The 21,972-nt window shown below is 66.3% G+C and overlaps 4 protein-coding genes across 4 annotated transcripts; 2 read left to right on the forward strand and 2 right to left on the reverse strand.

The window, feature by feature from the left end:
* Positions 1 to 1,920: 1,920 nt before the first annotated feature.
* Positions 1,921 to 4,319, forward strand: UROD3 (Uroporphyrinogen decarboxylase; the record flags this gene model as incomplete). Its single annotated transcript, XM_005760969.1, has 7 exons — positions 1,921 to 2,425; positions 2,610 to 2,815; positions 3,057 to 3,171; positions 3,306 to 3,367; positions 3,620 to 3,659; positions 3,837 to 3,953; positions 4,031 to 4,319. 7 exons carry the CDS (start codon positions 1,921 to 1,923, stop codon positions 4,213 to 4,215), a joined length of 1,230 nt encoding a protein of 409 aa, XP_005761026.1. The 3' UTR covers positions 4,216 to 4,319.
* A 942-nt stretch (positions 4,320 to 5,261) lies between these two features.
* On the reverse strand, positions 5,262 to 7,622 carry EMIHUDRAFT_465531 (hypothetical protein). Its single transcript, XM_005760970.1, has 3 exons — positions 7,549 to 7,622; positions 7,032 to 7,454; positions 5,262 to 6,803 (listed from the first exon to the last, which is right to left on the reverse strand). The coding sequence occupies exons 1-3, from the start codon at positions 7,564 to 7,566 to the stop codon at positions 5,565 to 5,567; spliced, it is 1,680 nt and encodes a 559-aa protein (XP_005761027.1). The 5' UTR covers positions 7,567 to 7,622; the 3' UTR covers positions 5,262 to 5,564.
* Positions 7,623 to 10,369: 2,747 nt separating this feature from the next.
* On the forward strand, positions 10,370 to 16,887 carry EMIHUDRAFT_453046 (hypothetical protein; the record flags this gene model as incomplete). Its single annotated transcript, XM_005760971.1, has 16 exons — positions 10,370 to 10,747; positions 11,174 to 11,386; positions 11,752 to 11,811; positions 11,898 to 11,978; positions 12,060 to 12,308; positions 12,385 to 12,558; positions 12,629 to 12,815; positions 12,947 to 13,060; positions 13,139 to 13,187; positions 13,263 to 13,632; positions 13,762 to 13,968; positions 14,301 to 14,664; positions 14,766 to 15,222; positions 15,409 to 15,643; positions 15,816 to 16,070; positions 16,218 to 16,887. The coding sequence occupies 16 exons, from the start codon at positions 10,370 to 10,372 to the stop codon at positions 16,617 to 16,619; spliced, it is 3,795 nt and encodes a 1,264-aa protein (XP_005761028.1). The 3' UTR covers positions 16,620 to 16,887.
* Positions 16,888 to 18,608: 1,721 nt separating this feature from the next.
* On the reverse strand, positions 18,609 to 19,494 carry EMIHUDRAFT_453047 (hypothetical protein; the record flags this gene model as incomplete). The annotated part of the gene is made up of 2 exons (XM_005760972.1): positions 18,609 to 19,073; positions 19,156 to 19,494. 2 exons carry the CDS (start codon positions 19,492 to 19,494, stop codon positions 18,609 to 18,611), a joined length of 804 nt encoding a protein of 267 aa, XP_005761029.1.
* Positions 19,495 to 21,972: the final 2,478 nt, after the last annotated feature.

Genomic DNA, 21,972 nt, shown 5'->3' on the forward strand with positions numbered 1-21,972 from the left:
TGTGGCTGCGACGGCTGTATGACAGCCACATCTTGCGGCCGGGGGCGGATGGCTGGGACACAGCCATCGCAGCCATCGGCCGGAGGATGGCTGCACTGGCTGGAAGGCAGCCAAACTGGCGCGTGCTGGGAGGGCGGAGTGGCTGGGATCCTGTAATTGCAGCCACGCACGCGTATTAAGGATGGCTGGCATGCCTAGTTCTCAGCCATCGGGTAGGTGGGAGTGTATGGCTGAGATCTAGGCGTGCCAGCCATCCTTAGCACGGATGGCTGTGAAACAGGGAGCGCAGCCAAGGTGCAGATTTCGAGGTTAAAGCCACACTCATTCACGGACCCATTCACTCGCAGCTGTCCTCCCGCGACGCGAAGCGCCCGCCGCGGCCCTCTCGCAGTTTGGCCTCTCGGTATGCCGCTGCCCGCGTGCCCGGATCTGACGCAAAGCCTGCGTCGCGTCAACCTCGTGAAGTCGGCCTCAGAGCACGACTACTACATGAGCCTCGAGCTCGACTCGCAGCTGTGCCTCCGGTGCGGTCCCCGCGCCATGAGCGCCTGCGGCGGCGAGAGAGGGAGGGAGAAACGGAATGCCCCGCACAACGCGCATGACAGGTGCCCTGGCCGTGCCGGTAGGATCCATGGGCAGGAAGGCTGCGAGGGCTCCTTCGTCTTCCCCGCGCGGCAGCCGACTCAGTACACGTTGTGCCAGTGGACGCGCTGCGACAATGTGCACTTTGATCGGTGCTGCCCCATCGAGGGCAACGAATGCACGATTCCCTCTCCGCCAGCGGCGCCGCCGGCGCCTCCAGCCGCACCGCCGCCGCCGCCACCTTCCCCGGGCCCTTCACCCCCTCCGCACCCGAATCCCCCTTCCATTCCTCCGTCTCCCTCCTACCCGCCGCTGCCGCCGCCGCCGCCGCCGCCGCCGCCACCGCCACCGCCGTCGCCGCCGCCGCACCCGCCGCATGCCCCGCCCCCGCTTCCGCCTGCTGACCTGCGCTGGGTTCCGCCAGCGTTGATCGTGCTCGGCGCCGCAGCGATAGCGTGGTCCATCCTGCAGCGCCGGTGCACGGCGCCGCCAAAGCAAAAGCGCTACATCTCATTCGAGATACCCGACCCCGACGAGGCAGGCTCGCAGTCGCTGTGAGGAGGCTCGCTGTGGGCCAACTAAACCCTACTTCGGCCGGCGTCGAGCGGCCGCAGCATGCCTGGCACGTCCCTGGCGTCCTGTCGTGTGCACGTGTGGGTCTGTACCCTGAGTCGGGGCGTGCGCGGGCCGCTCTCCGGGGACAGAGAAGGACTAGCTCGCAGGTCGCAGCAGAGTCTAGGTGCCTCTTGAAGCCCTGAGGGTGCTTGTGTGTGCGGTGAGCTCCTGTGAACTTGTGAGCTGACACACTTGAGTCATCTTGAGAGCGTGCAGAAGAGAAAGAAAGCCGCGAGCGGACGCAGACATCAGAACAACACCCGAGTCCCGACCCAAGGGAGGGATGGGAGGACGGCACGCCGCCACCACACAGGGGTTTTAAGGAGAGGAGTGTGGTGCTAGCCGTCGCCCACCCTTGGGCGTCTGCCTCTTCCTATCTCTCTTCGCAGTCCCTCGCCGAAAAAGAAAGAAAGAAAGAAAACAGACAACCCAAGGGAGGGATGGGAGGACGGCACGCCGCCACCACACAGGGATTTTAAGGAGAGGTGTGTGATGCGCTAGCCGTCGCCCACCCTAAGGAGTCTGCCTCTTCCTATCTCTCTTCGCAGTCTCTCGCCGCTTCTCGCTGCAGCCTTCATGCCACCTCGCGGTCGTCCCACTCTCGTCGTTCTCTCCTTTGTCATTTCCTCCTCTGTCGCGTCGTTCTCTTCTGTCTCGTCCTGCGACGCCGCCGCCTGCCGGTCCCTCGCCGGTTTTCGATTTATTTTTTGTTTCATCGACATTATGCACCTCTTGGCGATCCCGTGCTTCGCTCCTGGCGTCTCGCTCGCCCCTGGCGTGCAGCACGGCGCCGCGGCCGGCGCCGCGAGCCGCGCCGGCGCGCCGGTGCTGCAGGCGACCGAGCTGCGCATCGAGACCCCGCCGGGCGGCGCGGCCGAGCTGCTGCGTGCGGCTCCGAACTGGACGCCGGCGCCGGGCGAGCACGACATCCTGCTCCGCGCGGCGCGCGGCGAGGCGGTGGAGCGCACGCCGGTGTGGCTCATGCGGCAGGCGGGCCGCTACATGGCCGCCTTCCGCGAGTACTCCACAAAGTACCCCTTCCGTATGCGGAGCGAGACGCCCGAGGTCGCCATCGAGCTGTCGCTGCAGCCGTGGCGCGCGTTCGGCGTGGACGGCGTGGTGATGTTTTCGGACATACTGACGCCGCTGCCCGCCATGGGCGTCGATTTCGACGTCGTCCGCGGCACCGGCCCCGTCATCCCGCAGCCGCTCCGCACCGCCGCCGACGGTGAGGCTTCCGAGACACTTCCGAGACACTTCCGAGCCGAGACGCTGCCGAGCTCTCCAGAGACACCCCAGACGCTTAGCGAGTGCCGCCGGCTCGTCCCATGCCGCCGCTCCCTCTTCCCTCGCCCGCTCACTACTCCTCCGCCCCCCCCCCCCCCCCCTCGCTCTCCTCTCGGATACGCCAGTCGCCGCGCTGACGCCGATCGACGACTTTGAATCGAAGCTCGGCTTCATCCGCACGATCCTGGGCTCGCTGCGCAAGGAGACGGAGGGCGGGTGCACGCTCATCGGCTTTGTCGGCTCGCCCTTCACCCTCGTCGCCTACGCCGTCGAGGGCCAGGCCAACCGCCACTGCATCTCGACGAAACAGATGATGACGGCCGCGCCCGAGGTGCCACTTCCGCGCCCCTGCCTGGCCCTTCCCCGAGGGGCCAACCCGCGCTGCGAGGAGGGCCTGTGCACGCGCCTGGGTGCGGTGCACTCACAAGCGTCTCGTCTGCAGATCTCGCAGACCTCTCCTCCGCCGCCCCGTGGCGTGTGTCGGGGTCACCCGAGATCACACGAGATCACGCGAGATCACGCGAGATCGCGAGATTACGCGAGATTACTTCGCTACCTCCCCCTTCCCTCAGGTGCTGCACGCCGCGCTCGACCACTTCGCCACCGAGATTGGAAAGTACGGCTGCCACCAGATCGAGTGCGGCGCTCAGACCATCCAGTTCTTCGAGTCGTGGGCGCACCACCTCGGCGCGAGATCTGGCCGAGATCTGGCCGAGATATGGCCGAGATAGAGCCGAGATCCGGCGCGAGATCTAGCTGAGGCCAGCCGAGATCTAGCCGCCTCACGCACACGCCTCCCAACACGCCTCACCTCGCCGCAGGAGCCGGCCAGTTTGACACCTTCGCCAAGCCGTACGCAGACAAGGCGATGCGATACATCAAGGCGCATCTCCCCGCATCTCCCCACATCTGCTCGCCTATCCCCACATCTGCTCGACCTCCCGTGAGCGGGGCTTCGCTTGCCTCCCGACCCCTCATATGGCATGCTTAGGCGCGGCTCCGCCCCGAGAGAGCCCACCTCGAGATCCACCGAGATCCGCCGAGATATGCGCCGAGATATGCGCCGAGATATGTGCAGCCGAGGGCCTCGGGGCCGGGCGACGCCGTCGAAGCTTGCCTGGCCTTCGCCCCTCAGGAGCGCCACCCGGACGTGCCGATCATCTACTATGCCAACGGCTCGCATTAGAGAGAGAGGCGAGGCACAGTCAGGCTCGGACTGGACACCAGCGCGGTGTGGGTGGACGAGGGACGGGAGATGACGGCACGCTGGAGCGACACACCGACACACAGACACAAGACACTCGCCGACCCTCGTGCAGTGCGCTGTGGTTCACAGCCCTGGCCGTGAACAGGCGGGTCGCCGTACCTCGAGCTGCAGCGCGACATGGCGGCGGACATGATCCAGCTCGATTGGGGCACCGACATGGCCACCGCGAGGCGCCGCCTCGGGACGGAGCGCCGCGTGGCCGGCAACATCGACGGCCGACGGCGCCGCCCGCTGGTCCGCTCACTCGAGTCACAGCGTTGCTGTTCATTGCTGTTCTAGGCAACGTCGACCCGACTGTCCTGTTTGGCTCGGAGGCGCAGATCACGGCGGCGGTGCACCAAAACATACGCGACGCGGGCGGCAAGGGGCAGCACCTCCTCAACCTCGGCCACGGAGTGCTGCAGGGCACGCCCGAGGCGTCCGTGGCGGCGTTTGTCAACGCCGCAAAGTCGTTCTCGGAGTGACGCGGCGCGCGCCGTTCGCAGTGCCTAGTGGAGACGAACCAGGGGACTTCGCGTCATGATATCTGCCATCTCTCACGAGTCACGTAAAAGAGTCGTCTAAAGACACCGCGCGGGGGAGGCAAAAGCCAAAACGCAAAAGAGCTGTGTTTAACATTATCATTAACTTGAGCGGCCCCGCACACGCAGCCGTGGGCGCACGGCACTGCTCCCCGGTACAGGTCATGCAAAATAAATCTGAGAAATATTCGCGGGCGTATCGTCGATGTGCCAAAGTCAGCGTTGCGGAGTTGCGAGAAGCGATGGGCGCCCCTCTAAACGCCCATAGCGCCACCGCCTCGCTCGCCCGAGCCGCTCCGACTGGAGGGCGCTGCGCTCGCCCGGCATCGAGCCGGTGCACCACCCGCCCCCAGACGCGGGTCCGGACCCCCCTCGTCGCCAGCGGCAGCCGCTGGCTCGACGACCAGCACCCTCTCGGCCGCCTCCTTGGCCCGGCCGCCGCTGTCGCGGCTGTCGGGCTCCGCGACAGCCGTCGACCACCGACCAGCGGTGGCTGGGCCGCTATTGATGCGGAAAGTGCAAAAATGCATACGCGCTTTTGCGACCCCGCAGCATGGTTTGATAAAAGGCACCGTTGTCGATGGTATCTGGTAAGGTAAGGTAAGGTAAACGTCTCCACACACACAAAGTGGTGGGGCAAGGGGGGGCGACCCTCGCATCTCCACGCCCGGACACGGATCGCACGGTATCTGGTTCGCACACATGTGTTCTGGGTTCTGCAGCTTGGGCGGCCGAGCGTGGCGAGCTTCCCTGGGCCCCAACCCCATCCCCTCCCCCTGCTCCGCCCCTCTTCCCTCCTCTCGCCCGCATCCCCACCCCCTCCATGTGCGTGGGCACCGCTGAGAGACGCGCGCAGTCCGCAGACGGTGTGGAGAACCTACGACAAAACGGATCGACAAATCTCAAATGGAAAAGCCCTAAGCCCTAAGCCTTTTGAAAAGGAAATGCGGCGATGTCGCGCGCGGCCCGGCGGCGCGGGCTCGACCCTCTACATATATCCATATTTTCATACTCTCGCACAAGATCCCCTCCCCTGGGGTAAATGTGTCCCCCTTCCCCCTTGTGTGTCGTGTGTGTGTGCGTAAGGTACATAGTTGAGAGCGTGCGAAGAGGCGTCAGCCCCATGAGCGCGCCGGACATGTGCATGCGGTGTGTGGCCCCGGTGTGACGTGAAAGTCACGGTGGCGCGGGCGGCGCGCGTGCCGTCTCCCCTCCGGAGCTATGGGCGCGCACGCCGCGCGGGGCGCAAGGATGCGCGTTCCCTTCGCCCCGCGCAAATATAGCCGCGCGCGTCAGTTGAGGCGGCGGTGGTGCCGCTTCGGAAACGTGCCCGCCGGCATCGACGCCGACGTCGTGAGGGTCCGCGCCGCGCCGCGGGGCGAGTTGAGCTGCGAGCCGGAGGCGGATGAGGAGAGCGAGGTGAAGGCGGAGCACATCGACCCGATCGAAACGTCGGAGCGCGTCGATGTCGGCCGCTGCTCTCCCCCGCCGTCGTGCACCAGCCGCACCTCGGAGAGGGCGAGCGCAACGTCGCCGGCGGCGGGGGCGCGGCGCTCGCCGGGCTTGCGCCGCTCCGGTGCCGGCTTGGTGGCGGGCACCCTGGTGGGCAGCCGCCGCCCCGCCCCCTCCCCCGCGCGCTCCGCGACCACGTCCAGGTCGCTCGTGATCTTGGACAGGATTGGCGCGAGGATGCCAGAGAGCGACTCCTCCTTGCCCGCGGGCGACGCACCCTTGGCGCCGCCGCCGATGCGGGTCGTCGCGATCGAGCGGTCCGAGTCGTTGCGCGGGAGCGAGCCGTCCGCCGACTCGTCGAGCAGCTCGTCGCCCGACGACTCGCCGTCCACGCGCGCCGCCTTGTGCTGCCCGTTGGAGAGCATTGCAATCGGGTCGGGAGCGCGCATCAGCCGCCAATTGCACGAGCGCGAGTAGACGGGGCCCTCCTCGGAGAGGGAGAGCGAGCGCACTTCGTCGCACTCCGAGTCGGAGCCGTGCGCGGCGGAGTCGCACGACGCCACCGACTTTTTGGAGCGGCGCGTGTCGGCGGCCTCGCCGGCCCGCGCGCGCCCCGGCCACGGCTGCTGCTGCTGCTGCTGAATCTGCTGGTCAAACCGCTGCTGCGTCGTCTTGGTGGTCAGCACCGCCTCGGCAAAGGTCTGCGGCCCCACCGCCGCCGCGGCCCCCATCGCTGCGCCTGCCCCGCGCTCGGCGATGAGCTCCATGCCCGAGCACACGGCCATGGCCAGCTCGCCTTGGATCTTTGCGATGTTTTCGAGGAAGCGCTCGTCGTACGCCTCGCCCGGGCGGGGTCGCGTCGCCTGGGGCCGGACGAGCTGGCCGGCGCCGCTCGCATCGTCCTCGACCGGGTCCGTCTGCGTGCCGACCGTCGACGACTGCTTGGCCACCGTGGTGCGTGGCGTGAGCCGCTCGTCCTCGGCGTCACACGAGTCGCGGCGCGGCCGGCGCTCGGCGCGGCCAAACTGCTCGGCGTACGAGCTGGACGACTTGGACTGGCGGAGCATGGCGGCCGCCGGCTGCGGGCGGGGCGCGGAAGGGGGGGTGGGGGGGGTGAGCGGATCGGAGGCGAGGCTGAAAAGCGGGAACACACGGCGCGGAGCCGCTGGAATGGGGGGGAGAAGCGCCGCCGCTCCGGCGAGTGCGCGGCGGCCGAATGGTGCGCGAGAGCGGCGAGAGGCCGCACGCGGCCCGCGCGAAAGGGTCGGGGCGGGGCGAGGGGCAGTAGGTGGGGGAGGGCGGCGCGCCTTTGGAGAGAGCCGCTTGCCGACGGCTGGCGAGGCGGGGCGCTGCATCGGAGAGGGTGAGGGCGACCGCGTGCGCGCGTAGTCGGTCGGGTCGGGGCTTCCCGACGAGGCAGAGCGCACCTGCGGCGAGCGCGGCTGCCGCACCGACGGCCGCTCCCCGACGAAGCGGGTGGGAGAGCTCGCGCCCTTGTTGAAGGTGGGCGAGCTGCGCTGGCCACCGATCGGCGAGCGGCCCCCGGAGCGCGAGAAGGGGGTTGGAGAGGGCGTCTTGCGGTTGGCGAAATTGGTCGGCGACGGCGGCTTGGCGGTGGGCGACGGGGTCTTGCGGCTCTTGACCGCCGCGGTGGCCTCGGCAGAGGGAGTCACAGGACCCTTGCACGCAGGCTCATACGCCAGCCGCGGGGTCACGATGGTGTGGTCGCCCTGAGAGAGCGCGAGAGGGAGCGGCGGGTCAGCGGAGGGAGCGGAGGGTCAGGCGCCACACTGCCGCGGTGCGCGCGCGGGCAGGAGCACTCACCTTGAGCGCTTTGGGCATGTTGCGGGCCGCTGCCCTGCGCGCCGGCGCCCGCCGCCGCCTGAGCGCCCCGGCCCCTTGCTACCTGGGCGGGACACGGCCCAGAGGGAGGCGGCGTGAACGTGAGCGTACGTGCGGCCCTGCAGGCGCGAGAGGAGCGCGCGGGGCGCGCGAGAGAGGGGCGCGCGGCACGCACCGCCGATGTGCCCACAGAGAAGAGTGCTTATCCTCGTTGCTGGTCGGCGTTTTTTTTCTGGGAAAAGAAAACGAGAAGGCATGAAAATCAATTTTTTAAACCAAACGAAAGCTCAAGCCCCAGGCAGCGGGGACATTGTCGATCGACAAGATCTAACAGTTGCAGGTTGCATTTGTGAAGCGTGGTGTTTCAGCGATGCCGTGTGCGCTCATGAAGAGCGGCACGTGCCGGATCACGGCACGCTACCCCACGGCGCTGTGGCGGCGAGGCGGGAAAAGATATTCTCACATCTGTGCATGGTCCGCATCCATCCAGGGTTCCAGGCTACGTGGGGACCTCGAGGCGCCAAACAAACGGCTGTCAATGTCACGACTCCCGCTCAGACCTCGCGGCCCGCGCCATGCGGGGCGCCTGTCCCCAGCTTCTCGCACTTCTCGCCTTTTCGGCTGCTCAGACCCTCACCGTTTTCCCCACCAGCACGACCTTCCCTGAGCCCTGGTCTGACAGCCTGACAGCAACCCCCTGACAGCGCGTTCAGCGCCTGACAGCGCCCGACAGCCTGACAGCGCTGACAGCACTTTTTCCGACAGCTTGACAGCATGTATCTGACAGCCTGACAGCAGACGAGCAGAGCCTGACATCCGAGGGTGATCCGTCGCTGTCAGGCCCTAACTTGACAGCCTGACAGCTGCCCGACAGCCCGATAGCACACAGTGGCCTGACAGCAGCGCTGACAGCCCAACAGCCTAGCCAACAGCCCGACCAGCCCGACAGCAGCACAGACCGTACACAGACCGTGCAGCCTCTTTCTTGTGCCCCATGAGGGTATAACAAAACTATTGCATGCACATAGTGTGGTCCATGTAGTCATGGGCTAGGTCCTAGGCTAGGTCATGGGATGGTCATGGGTCTCTCTCTCAACCCTCCCGCCCCACCTCTGCGGACGGATCCCTCTCTAGCACCGGCGGCTGTGCTACTACAAATGAAGCTACCAGCTAGCCTTCTGGGGCCCTACAGTCATATGCCTACGGCGTCTGGGTGGGACGGCATCTGGGTGGGGGTGGCCGCCGCCGTCTGTGCCGCCGGCGCCGCCGCCTGCGCCTGCTTCTCTCAGTGCGGCAGACAAGAAGATGGTGACGTCCACCATGAAAAAGATGGTGGGACCGGAGGCAGACAGCAGAGTAGAGACTGAGTATGTGTAGTAGAGTCCTGCTGGTCTCCTCTTGATAGTGTCATAAAGTGTGGTTGGTATGTGTCAGAGCCGCTGACAGCACCCCGACAGCACCACCTGACAGAACCTGACAGCACCGAAGCTCCAACAGCGTCTGACAGCAACACCCGACAGCTGTGCTCCGACAGCACCCGACAGCTACAGATCATCTCTGATGTCAGACACGCACCTGCCGCTGCAGCGTCGCCGTTGCAGCGTCGCCAGTGTGCACAAAGCGCAATGGACCACAGGTCTGCACTCATGGCACAAGCTCACTGGTGTGAGGATTCATTGCCACTGTACAAGGTGCTGTGCAGCACCTTAGGGCTACCTGAGTACTGCCATGTTTGCTGCATCAACAGCCAGGGGTGCAACTGAGCTGCAACTTGAGCTAGAACTTGAGAGGCTGCAACTCAGGGATGAAAGTACTGCCAGCCAAGTTTGATTGCTGCTGCAACCCTGATTTCTAACTCTGTGACTCCAATGGGTCTACGTCTCTGCTGTGTTAGAGGATCATCAGAGGTGTCGAGCGGTGTCGAGCGGTGTCGAGCGGTGTCGAGGGGTGTCGAGGGGTGTCGAGGGGTGTCGAGGTGTCGAGTTTGGCACCTTGACACGGACGAGCATGGTTTCAGCCTAGATGGTGTCGAGGGGTGTCGAGGGGTGTCGAGGGGTGTCGAGTTTGTCGAGTTGGCATGGGTTGTCGAGGTGTCGAGTCGGTGTCGAGGTTTGGTGTCGAGGTGTCGAGGCCAGGGCTCAGCAATGAACACTCCAGTGAGGGAGGGCGAGACGATCCAGGGGTCCCGTACCATGCGGAATCGACCCTATCCAGTGCTCAAGTGCTCAAGGGCTGTAGTGCAGACAAGAACTGCGGTCTGTGATTAGACGGAGCGCCCAGCCAGGCATGAATCCAGCTCCACCATCGTCACTTGATGTATGATGACGGTTCGCCCCCGCCAAAGCGCGCCCGCAGATTGCCCGCCTGGTATGGCGATTACGAGGCGGAGGACGACACTGTGCACGGGGTCAGCCGCAGCGAGCTGGCCCTGCGGCCCAAGTCCCTCGAGCAGCGGGCGAGGTCGCGCCACGCAAGCCTCACCGTCAATACGCCACTCATGGAGTGCTTGGCTGGCGACGAGGAGGCCGAGGCGGTGTGGCGTGCCGCGTGCTCGGCGGGGAAGCGCAACCTGAGCCAGGAGGTGCATGGATGGCGCATCAAGTGGGTGCCTCGCCACGCCTCCGAAGTCACGAAATTCTTTTAGCATCGACGCCCAAAAATGCCTGCATTCTTCACCGGCGACCGCGTCTCCGACTACTACCTCGCCCTCGCCCAGCCCCTCCTCCTCCTGCTCCTCCTCCTCGTCCTCGCCGTGCGCGTCCCCGCGCTGCTGCGCTCGGCGGGCGGCGCGGACCGGGCGCCTATGGCGCTGCGTGCCGTCAACGTGGTGGGCGCGGCGCTGCTCTTTGCGGGGACCGTGGCGGAGCTGGTTCTCGATCCGGAGCAGGACCGCATGGACGTGCCGCCCGGCTACTCGCAGGGGGCAGTGCGCGGCCTCTACCTCGCGTGCGGTTCGTGCGGCGCGGCGGCGTGGGCGTGCGTGCTGGGCCTCGCGCTGTTTGAGGCGCGGTGCGGCCGCAACGCCGGCCGCTCGACCCGCCTGTGGCTGATGCTCTCCGCCCTCCTCGCCTGCCTCCGCTTTGCTTCCGACGTCGAGCGGCTCGCCACCGGCTCCGCGCCGCTCGACGGCGTGGCCCGCGCGCGGCTAGGCGTCTTTGCCGTCTCGGCGGTGGTCGGACTGGTGGCGCTCTGCCAGCCGGACTCGCCCTCCGACGCGGCGTACGCACAGCCGGCCGCTCCCTCCCCCTCCGCCGGCCCGGCCAGTCCGGGACGCGGCAGCGGGCACGGCGCGAGGCTTCTCCCGCCGGCCGAGGAGGCGGCGCCGGCCGAGGGTGCAGAGGGGAAGCGGAACAAGGAGGCGACGGCGTCGTTCTGGTCGCGCTTCACCTTCTCGTGGCTGAGCGGCATCCTCTGGCTCGGCTCGCGCCGCGCGCTCGAGCAGTCCGACCTCTTCTCCCTGCAGACTGCAGACGCGACGGCGCACACGTCGGCAGAGATGGCGGCGGCGTGGAGGTGGGAGCAGCGGCGGCGGCCGGGGCGCGGCGTCTTTCTCCGCGCCTTCCACCGCGCGTACGGGCCGTACTTTTGGACGACCGGCCTCTTCCAGGTCGCAAACACGTCCCTCATGTTTGCCAACCCGCTGCTCATCAACACCCTCGTCCGCTACCTCTCGGGCGAGCAGCCTCTCTCCCCGACTGCGGCCGTCGTCTGCGCGCTCGGCATGTTCGTCGCAAACTCGGCAAAGTCGCTCGCGCTCGGCCAGTACTTTTTCCGCGGCTTCCGGCTCGGCCTGCGCGCAAAGTCCGCCATCGGGCAGCTCGTGTTCGCAAAGGCGAGATGCGCCGAGACGCGCCGAGATGAGCCGAGATGAGCCGGGGTTGAGAAGGCCGTCTGCTCAACGGCGCTCACCCTCGCGCACACCCGCGGTGCGGGCCCGGTGAGTGGAGGAGGGCATCGTGGACTTGCCCCGGAGGACGCTCGCCCCTCCTAACCCCACCCCTAACCCTGACCCTAACCCCACCCCTGACCCCGACCCCTGACCCTGACCCTGACCCTGACCCCAACCCTGACCCTAACCAACCCTGACCCCCGACCCCTGACCCTGACCCTGACCCCAACCCTGACCCCTGACCCTGACTCTAACCCCGACCCCCCCCCCCCCCCTCTGACTACTGGCCACGGAAGGCGCTCACCCTGGCTCACGAGGAGAGGTCGCGCTTCGGCACCGGCGCCGTCGCCTCGCACGTGCAGATCGGCGCCTCGTCTCTCTCCCCGCCTCCCCAACACCCTCCCCGCACCTCCCCCTAGGCGCCATCGTCTCGTACATGCAGATCGACGCCTCGAAGATGGGGGACGCGCTGCCGTACCTGCACCTGCTCTGGTCGGGGCCGGTGACGCTCATCATCGCGACGGTGGGCCCCTTCCGCTTCCTCGGCGTCGCGAGACGCGGCGAGAGCAGCGGCGAGATGTCCCGAGATGTCCCGAGAGTATAGGTGATGCTCTGCAACTTCCTCGGCGTCGCCGGCCTCGCGGGCATCTTCATCATGGTCTTCTCGATGCCGCTCAACACGCAGCTCTCGCGCAAGATGGGCGCCTTCACGCGCCGCACGATGGCGCTGCGCGACCGGCGCGTGAAGTTCACCTCGGAGCTTCTGCAGGGCGTGCGGCTGCTCAAGCTGTTTGCGTGGGAGCCGTCGCTGCTCGAGCAGCTGGGCGAGCGGCGCACGGCCGAGCTGAAGCAGGTGCGCAACATCTTGCTGCTCGGCGGCTCATCTCGGCTCATCTCGGCTCATCTCGGCTCATCTCGGCTCATCTCAGGTGCGCAACAACCTGCTGCTCGGCGGCGTGATGGGCTTCTTCTTCACCGCCATCCCGCTCTTCGTCACGCTGGCGACCTTCCTAGTCTACTCCGCGCTCGGCAACAAGCTCACCGCCGCCACCGCCTTCACCTCGCTCTCGCTCTTCCAGATCATCCGCTTCCCCCTCCTCGTGGTCCCGGGGACGACCCCGCGCGCCGTCGACCTGCTCACACCACCGCCCGTGAACCAGACGCTGTTCACAGGTGCCGATGATGATCACGCGCGTGATCGACCTGTCCGTCGTCAACGGGCGCCTCTCGCGCTTCCTCAACGCGAAGGGCCGCGAGGCCGTCGAGCTCGACGGCGGCGGCGACGGCGACAGCGTCGTCGGCGGCGACGCGCCAATCTCGCTCGAGGGGCACTTCCTCTCCCGCTTGCCCGCCGCTGCCGGTGCGCCCCGTCGGATCATCGAGCTAACCCTAACTCTAACCCTAACCCTAGCGCTAACCCTAGCTGCTCGGCGCAGCCTCGCCTCGGGAGGAGTCACGCGTCGAGTCTTGTGAAGGGATTGTCTTGTGAAGGCGCGCCCGCAATCGAGCTGCACGGCGCCGCGTTCCGCTGGCCCGAGACGGCGGTGGAGTCTGACAAGGGGAAGAAGAAGAAGCGGCGCAAGAGGAGCCGCTTGTTCGGCCACGGCGCCCGCCCGGCCGACGGGCTACGTCGGCGACAGGTGGGACCACCACCTTCCTCATGCAGGACACACTGGTGGATAGGCGCCCACCACTCCGCCGAGAGCGTGCGCTCTGCCCTCGCCGAGCAAGGGTCGCGGGCGGAGGAGGCGCCCCGCCCTTCCGACGCTGAGCGCTGCTCATGAATGATGCGTTCTCAATGAGGAAGGGCCAAGTCTCAGGCGGCTCGCCCTCCGACGCTGAGCGCCCTCGACCTCTCGCTCAGCCGCGGCTCGCTCACCATCGTGCTCGGCCCTGTGGGGAGCGGCAAGACGTCGCTGCTGCTCGCGCTGCTCGGCGACATGCCGCGACTCAAGGGGCGCGCCGTGCTGCGCGGCGAGGTGGTGTACTGTGCCCAGGAGCCGTGGATACAGAACATGACGCTCAAGGACAACGTGCTCTTCGGCAAGCCCTTCGACGCGCGCCTCTACGAGGAGGTGCTCGGCGCGTGCGCCCTCGCCGCCGACCTCGAGCAGCTGCCCGCCGGGGACCGGACCGAGATCGGAGAGCGGGGCATCAACCTCTCCGGCGGCCAAAAGGTGGGGGGGTTCCCCCCCCCCCTCCCCCCCCCCCAACCCCCCCCTACCCCTTTACCCCCCCCCCCCCCCCTAACCCCCTTACCCCCCTTACCCCCTTACCCCCCCTACCCCCCACCGGCCGGCCAACAGGCGCGCATCGCCCTCGCGCGCGCCTGCTACACGGCCGGCTGCTGCCCGTCCCCCACCGTCCTCCTCGACGACGTGCTCGCCGCCGTCGACGCCGAGGTCGGTGCGCAGCTGATGCGCGAGTGCGTGTGCGGCCTCCTCTCCACCTGGGGCTGCACCGTCCTCCTCGCCACCCACCACGCGCACCACGCCCACGCGGCCGGCCACGTCGTGCGGCTCGCGCCCGACGGCACGGCCGCGCGGCAGGGCCCCCCCTCCTCCTTCGCGGAACCTTCCCGGAACCTTCCCGGAATTTTCCCCTAGGCACGATCGCGCGGCAGGGCCCCCCCTCCTCCTTTGCGGACCTCTCACAGGCGCCTTCGCCGCCCATCGCGGTCTCGGCTGTCTCTCGGCTCCTCCCGGCTCCTCTCGGCTCCTCTCGGCTCCTCTCGGCTCCTCTCGGCTTATCCCGGCCCCACTCGACTCCTCTCGGTCCCTCCCTTCTCCTCTCGTACCTCTCGCAGGCACCCTCGCCGGCCATCACGCGCCGCGCCGAGATGGAGGCGGCTGCCGCAGGCGGCGGCGGCGGAGGAGGAGGAGCGCCGAAGCCGGCGGGGCGAGCCAAGCCCGAGGCGGGCGGCGCAAAGGCGGGAGGCTCGATCATTGCCGCGGAGGACCGGGAGCGGGGCGTCGTGGCGATGAGCTTGTGGGTGCGGTACGCCGAGGCGCTCGGCTGGCTCTCGATGAGCTCGCTGATCGGCATCTACTCGCTCTCGCAAGTCTTCACCTACGGCTCTTCTTGGTGGCTCACGCAGTGGGCGGCCGACACCTTCCCCTCCGTCTCGCACGGCGAGCCTTGGTTCTACATGGCCGTCTACTCGGGCGCCCCGCTCGTGGCGGCGCCTCCCCACTCAGGCTGGCTGGCGAGTCCTCAGCAGTTGAGTCTTCACTCAATAGGCGCGTCGCCACGTCCTCCAGATGGACGAGCTTCGGAACCTTCTCGGAACCTTCTCGGAAGCTTCCCCTAGGCGCGTCGCTCATGGCGGCGGCGCTCATCCTCGTGCGCGCCGTCGTCCTCACCCTCGCTTCGGTGCGTGCGGCGCGCAAGATACAGGCGGAGGCGATCAGCGCCGTCTTCCAGGCGCCCATCGCCTTCTTCGACACGACGCCGCTCGGCCGGATCGTCAACCGCTTCTCGGGCGACGTGCAGAAGGTCGACGTCCAGATCTCGGGCCAGTTCATGCAGCTCTTCCTCAACTTCTTCTCGCTGCTCGGCACGATCATGATGCTGGCGCTCTCCTCAAAGTACGTGCTCCTCTCGCTGCTGCCTCTCGCCATCATCTATTTCTTCTGCGCAAAGTACTACCGAGCCTCGTCGCGCGAGCTGCAGCGGCTCGAGTCCATCTCGCGCTCCCCCATCTACACCGCCTTCACCGAGGCGCTCAACGGCGCGCCGACGATCGCCGCGATGCGCGTCGCGCCGCGGTTCGAGGAGGCGTCGGTTCGCCGCTTCGACGCAAACACGCGCGCCGCCTGCCACCATGCACGCGCCCTGCAATGAATGGATAACTCACGGCGTGCTCATGGACTCATCAAGGCGCGCCGCCTTCCTCATGTGCCTTCCTCATGTACGCGGAACGATCTCGGAACCTTCTCGGAACCTTCCCCTAGGCGCGCTGCCTTCATCATGTACGCGGCCAATCGGTGGCTGTCGGTGCGGCTCGAGTTCCTGTCCAACCTCCTGCTCGCGCTCACGGCGCTCCTCGCCGTCGCCTCGCACCTCGCAAACGGCGGAGGCGGCAAGGCGTCGGCCGGCCTCGCCGGCCTGGCGCTCTCCTACGCGCCGGGCATGACGGACACGCTCAACAACTTGCTGCGCAACTTCACGTCGCTCGAGACGATGATGGTCGCCGTCGAGCGGCTCTCGCAGTATGCGCAGCTCGAGCCCGAGGAGGCGGCGGCCAGGGCGCCGCCCTCGCCCCCCGCGGCGTGGCCGTCCGAGGGCGCCATCAGCTTCGCGGGCGTGCGGATGGGCTACCGGCCGGGCATGTCCGGGACACGACCACGACATGTCCGAGACATGTCGCATAGGCGTTCGGATGGGCTACCGGCCGGGACTGCCCGATGTCCTCTCCGACCTCCGCCTCGACATTGCGCCGCGCGAGAAGGTCGGGATCGTCGGCCGCACCGGCGCCGGCAAGTCGTCCATCCTGGTGGCCCTCTTCCGGATGGGCGAGGTGCGCGCGGGCGCCATCCTCCTCGACGGGGTCGACATCTCGGCGGTGCCGCTGCCGACGCTGCGCTCGCGGCTCGCAATCATCCCTCAGGACCCGGTCCTCTTCACCGGCACGCTGCGCCAGAACCTCGACCCCTTCTCCGAGGCGAGATCTCCCCGAGATCACCCGAGGTCGCCCGAGGTCGCCCGAGGTCGCCCGAGGTCACCCGAGATCGACCCCTTCTCCCAGGCGGCCGACGCGCAGCTGTGGGACGCGCTCGACGCGTGCTCCATCGGTGGCGCGATGCGCGAGCACCCCGATGGGCTCGGCAAACCGATCGACGAGCGCGGCGCCAACCTGTCGATGGGTCAGCGGCAGCTCGTCTGCATGGCGCGGGCGCTGCTCAAGCGCGCGCGCATTCTCGTCCTCGACGAGGCGACCGCTTCCGTCGACATGGAGACGGACGAGCTGATCCAGCAGACGCTGCGCCGCGAGATGACCGACGCCACCGTGCTCACCATCGCCCACCGGCTCGACACCATCATGCAGGGCGACCGGGTGGTGGTCATGCACGCGGGGCAGGCGGTCGAGTCGGGCCCGCCGCTTGAGCTCCGCGACACGCCCGGCTCGCGCTTCGCCGAGCTGTGGAGCGCGCAACAGCAGTGAGCGCGCGTGCGGGAGCCCTGGCGGCTGTCGCGGGCGCCATGGGCAGAGAGAGAGAGAGAGAGAAAGAGAGAGAGAGAGAGTCAGAGAGAGAGAGGAGGCACATGGTGCGTCGGCGTCTCTAGCTAGGCCCTCACTGCCCAGCTGGCGCAAAGCCGTGACTGACCGCGCCTCTTTCATCTCTATCTGCGTATCTGTGAGACTGTGACACTGACACACTGTGTTCAATATCGGTGTTGGCAAAAGTCGGGCTCGGGGAGACGAACACTCCGAGGTCGAGCGAGCGAGCCGAAGTAACAAGTACTGGGCTGGGTCTTTAGGCATTGTGGGGTTGGCACTCCCATCGACCCTCATGACCTCCTGCGGTCTCTGAGATGGACACCAGTGGGTGTGGGACCACAGGCAGGATACACTCGAAGGCTGGGTAAGCAGTAGAGGTCGATACTCGACGCGTCCCACATGGTCTGTGTCGCTGTCGGCACGCTGTCGACAGGACGTTGAGCGACACCGGTGGCAGTGCCACCCAGGAGTGGTCGGGCAGTCTCCCGTCATGAGAGAGCCACCATGTGATCCGTATGATGATTCCTGACAACCGCCTCAGTCAACTTTCGTCACAGTTCCCGCTCTGAGAGGAGCTGCGGGTCAGCTCTACAGCTGGAGCTGTGTCGCCGGCGTGCGGCGGCCTGCCTCCGGAGGTGCCTCTGAGGTGGACATTTCTTGGTCACCGTGAGAGAACGCGTTCGAATTTTTACTCGGGAGTTTCAACTCCACACGCGCACCGGTCAGGGCTACAATAGTGCCAGTGAGGCGGAGGCGCGAGTCGGAAGGCCGCGACCGTGACTTGGTCCCTTCGTTGTCCTAGGCAATCGCTGTCGCCCTCAGTGCTCAGTGAAAAAAGAAGTTTCACCCGGTTTGTGGGTAAAAACATACACTCTCCGCTTGGGGGAGAGTCGCAGTCGGGGGTGTGCTGCTGAGTGCTGTGAGCTGCTTGCGCGATTGCGCGTTGCGGTGCGCCTCTCAGAGCCCCTCTGGCTCTGCCCCCCCCCAGCTCTGGTGCCAGGTGCCACCACTGGTGTGGAAGCGGGGACGAGGGAGGTGGGCCCGCTCGGCCTCGGGAGACGTGTATTACTTTACATGACATGCACATGCACTTGCAGTTTTGCACATGTTCATGTACATGTGCTTTTGTTACTTTTTGATGTGTCTAGGTGTGCTAGTACCAAGAGGTTAGAGTTACGGGGTGTGGAGGGTGAGTTGAACAAGGGGTTGTGCGCCGGGCCCTCCTGCTCGGCTCCAGCCCCTGTTGATAGGTCCAGGTGATAGTCCTGGATGGGCAATGCATACGCCTCACTGGGCCTTAGATCGCCCGACCGCGTCCCGGTGCTCTGCCGTCGGATTTGTGACTCCGCCGCACCGCGCCGCGGCCGGGGGCCCTCCGGAGGCCGAGGATGGCCGTGACGGACCGGGACGAGCTCTGGGAGGTGGAGTGTCAGTGTATATATTGTAGAGACCAACCATGTCCACAATATCTCTCAGTCTAGCTAAGCCTGGGAAGGCGATGCCGGGACCGTCTGTGGCGAAGTGGGTCGCGTCCCCGGATTTCGTTCAACCCACCCTCCACACCCATCACCCTCTATAGAGAGCAGAGGACAGGAGAGAAAGAGAGGGAAGAGCTAGAAAGTACGCGTCTACTCAGGTACTCTGACCATCTCTCGCTGCGACGTATATTACAAGGGTGAGGTGTCAACCCACAACAACATGAGGGCCTGAGGAGTCAACATGCAACCCACTCACCGAGGAAGCTCACTCACTCACCACAGCCCTCGTATACAAGGGATGTCACGTGTACATGTGCATGTGCATGTGAGAGCGAGCGAGCACCAACCTGCATGCACACATGACATCCAGACTCCACTCCCCAGCAGGCACGAGGCGAAAGCGGACTCGGCTCTCGCGTCTCGTGTCTCTGCAGTTCTCGAGAGCCTCACGAGGTCACGCCAGCCAGCCGAGCTCCTGCAGCACCCGCCAGTACTGCAGCCCGTAGTGGCAGCCGAGCTCGACCGCGCTGCCGCCCGCAGTCAGGCTGATGTCGCGGCTCGTGACGAGCACCACGCGCGACGGCACGAGCATGCCACCCGCGGCGTCGCCGCCACCCCGCCGGGGCGGCAGCAGCGTGAGCTCCCACACCAGGGAGAGCGAGTTTGAGGCCGCGGAGGCGGTCTCGTACTCAAGGGCGGCGTGGCGCCTGCCCAGCAGGCCGCGCTCAAAGGCGAGGTCGTTTGCAAACTGCCCCAGCGACCCACGCCCGAGCTCTGAGGCGGGCGGCGCTCCCGGCCGCGGCACGAGGATCCGCTGAGTGAGCGAGTCTGGCACGACCGAGACGCCGGCGTCGCCCGGCCCGTACCGCCGCACCGCGTGGCCGTGCAGCGAAGAGGCGCCAGAACCGGCGATGGCGCGCTGCAGCGGCATCAGCTCGCCTGCGTGGTACTCCAAAGAGCCTCTCACACTCCTCAATGTGCCGGGCACACCCTCTCCGCACGGTGTGTGGTGGCTCGCCTGCGAGTAGCACGAGCTTCTGCGCATCGCCGAACGCAAACGGGACAGCCTTGTCGCCCGTCGCCTCGTCGACCAGGGTGCTCTCGTCACAGTAGCCGCAGAGAACCTCGCCCGAGGATATCGTCGCCGAGTCGGCACCGTCTGCGAGGCTGACAAAGAGGCCCTGGCCCGCGCCCGGCAGCCGCGAGTCCTGCACCGCCAGCGTCACGCCCGGGAGCTCGAGGGGCACCTCGACTGCCGCACTCGCCCGCACGGCCGCTGGATGACGTGGCGCGCAAGCACGGAGGAGCAAGGGCTGGTCGAGGAAGGGCAGGAGGATCATAGCCTCTAGAACTCTGTGTCACGAATGGGCGGGGTGCGCAGGGACCAGGTTCGTTGTGAAGAGCTGGGGCGCGCCACCCAAGAGCCTAGGTAGGTGCGGATCGGCAAGAGCGCAATCGATCTTTTTGCCCTCTATCACCTTGGGTTGTAAGAACTTGAAACACACCACGCAGGGGCACAGCAAGCACGGATAGCCGTTGAGGAGAAAGGGTAAGGTGTATGCGCAGCCACGGCCGTGCCGCGGTGGGCGCGCCACCTTCGCGAGCGCGGCGGGATCGGAATTGCGGCCGGAGGGAAGGGCGAGCCGCCGCCGCCGCCGCCATATACGATCAGCGACGACGACCGCGGCTCGCCCCAAACGCCAGGCGCTGGATCGGCAGTAGGGCTTGGGCGGCAGAGCGTAGGCCTCGAGCCACACGAGTCGCCGACAACCCCCCCTCATCGACGTGATGGCCGCACCCGCTGCCGGCCGATGCAAGCTGCCGCCTCCACCGCACCAGCGACACTGGCCGCGGCTCGCCGCCACGCGCCGGCTCGGAAGAGGGGCTATCGGCGGCGCAGCAGAGCGGCATGCGTCGTCATTCGAGCAGCACCAGGTCCCCTCTTCGACGTGACGGCCGCTCCCGGAGCCGGCCGGTGCGCGCCCGACCCACGCCCCCTCTCGCACCCCCCCGATCCCCCTGCGCGGCGCCCCCTCCACTGCGCGCCGGCTCGAGCGCCTATTGCCAAATCGCGACTTTCGAGCGCAGTGCGTGCGCCCCACACGTCACGCGAGCGCAGGAGAGTTTGCGGCAGAGCAGTACCGTGTACTAGCCGGATGCATCGCGCCGAAAACCCCGCGCATTCCGCCCCAACAGAGGCTGCAGGAGGCAGATGACCAATAGCTGTCGTTTAGCGACCATCGTTACGAAATGTAGCGTCACCGGGAGGTCTCCAAGCTGTCTTGGGTGGTCACGATCCCGGCGTGAACACGACTAGCTGACTGACGGATCCGCTCCTGACGGTTAGCCAAAGCGACTCCCAAAGGGTGGCCGCCACCCCCATACCCTCAGGCACTTGCCTACGCCCTGGCCGCGCATGCCGCGCACGCGCGCGCACGCCCGCGCACGCCGCGCACGCCCGCGCACGCCGCGCACGCGCGCGCACGCCGCACTACGCGGCACTGCCCAGGTTCCCTCACGCTCAGATTCCCTCACGCTCAGATTCCGTGCAAGGGGGTGCCGAGGTATGCCGCAGGCCGGGATGGAGTGAGATATTGCGGGGCAGGGCGTGGGCTAGCGCGTGAGGGCGCAGGCAAGTGCCCGAGGGTATGGGGGTGGGCGCCACCCTGGGGCTACCCGTCCGTAGCATTGTCGGCTCAGTGATGGGTGTCCAACAACTGGGACACAAAATAATGTGGGCCTGGCTTCTCGCTTAGTGTGGGTAAACGAAAGTAGCGTATACGCTACTTTTGAACGAAGAAGCAGGTGTTCTTTATTTTTGCTTGGCCGGACGTCATGCCGGAACTTCAAAATAACATTGGCTAATCTAATCCTACTCATCACAACTCGCCAGGAACACCCCCACACTATAGGGTCATTATGTAGCCCTGCTTAGAAGGAAAAGGTTTACTGCAAGGCTCACCGTGTAGTCAGCCTTTCAAACGAATACCTACGAATACTTTAAAGTCTCGACAATCACTAAGCAGAGGCTCCCTTGGGGATGCCTGAGGCCACCCCAACCACTCACGAAGCCGTACGTGGACAATTTGAAACTTACTTTTTTCGTTTACCCACACTAAGCGAGTATAAAAGGTTCTCTCTTAGGCTCTTTTCCGCGCGCGCCCCCCGCAAGGCGCGCGATAGCCGATACACACACACAATGTTCCGAAGCAAAGTCTCGAGGTTCTCCAAGAGAGAGAGACTCACGTCAATAGCCCGAGAGACTCAATGCACAATGCTCAATGGGAGGCACCCCTCTTGGGTGAAGTTCTGAAAAACGTGCAGCACTTCTAGCCAACATCGACAAAAGTCACTCTCTAGCCCCGCGGCGAGCGGCCCCGCCGGAGGCGAAGAAAATTTTGCCATCTAGGCGCTCTCTAACACACATTTTTGCACAAATCGACACCTCCAAACAAATTCAATAAGACTGGTCTTCAGACTTCACTGCAGCACGCCTCGAGCGAGTAATGCGTCTGTAGGCCAATATAATAGAGCTTCTCGCGCGCGCTCCTCAGCTGGCGGTCCGCAGGGCCGCCCGGGCCGGGCGAGAAGCGCAAGCCCGCCAGCCGCACCATGTGATTCACGATGATGAGCGTCTCGGCCTCGAGCAGCGTGTAGGTTACGAGGAGCGAAGCTTGCCCTCGCACTCGCGTTGCTCGAGCCTGAGCCACTGCGCCTTGACCACGAGATAGCCCGCGGGGATGGTGTCGGTGTTGACGACCGTGTCCTCGGCCAGCGTGTACGCCTTCCCCTTGAGCACCGCCAGCCAGTAGAGCCCC

The sequence above is a fragment of the Emiliania huxleyi genome, assembly GCF_000372725.1.
Source record: "Emiliania huxleyi CCMP1516 unplaced genomic scaffold EMIHUscaffold_73, whole genome shotgun sequence".
Taxonomy (NCBI): Eukaryota; Haptophyta; order Isochrysidales; family Noelaerhabdaceae; genus Emiliania; species Emiliania huxleyi.

Coding starts and splice junctions, on each gene's coding strand:
- EMIHUDRAFT_465531 (XM_005760970.1), bottom strand. Junction 6,804..7,031: donor GCAAGCGGCTCTCTCCAAAG/GCGCGCCGCCCT, acceptor CCCCGCCCGCAG/CCGGCGGCCGCCATGCTCCG.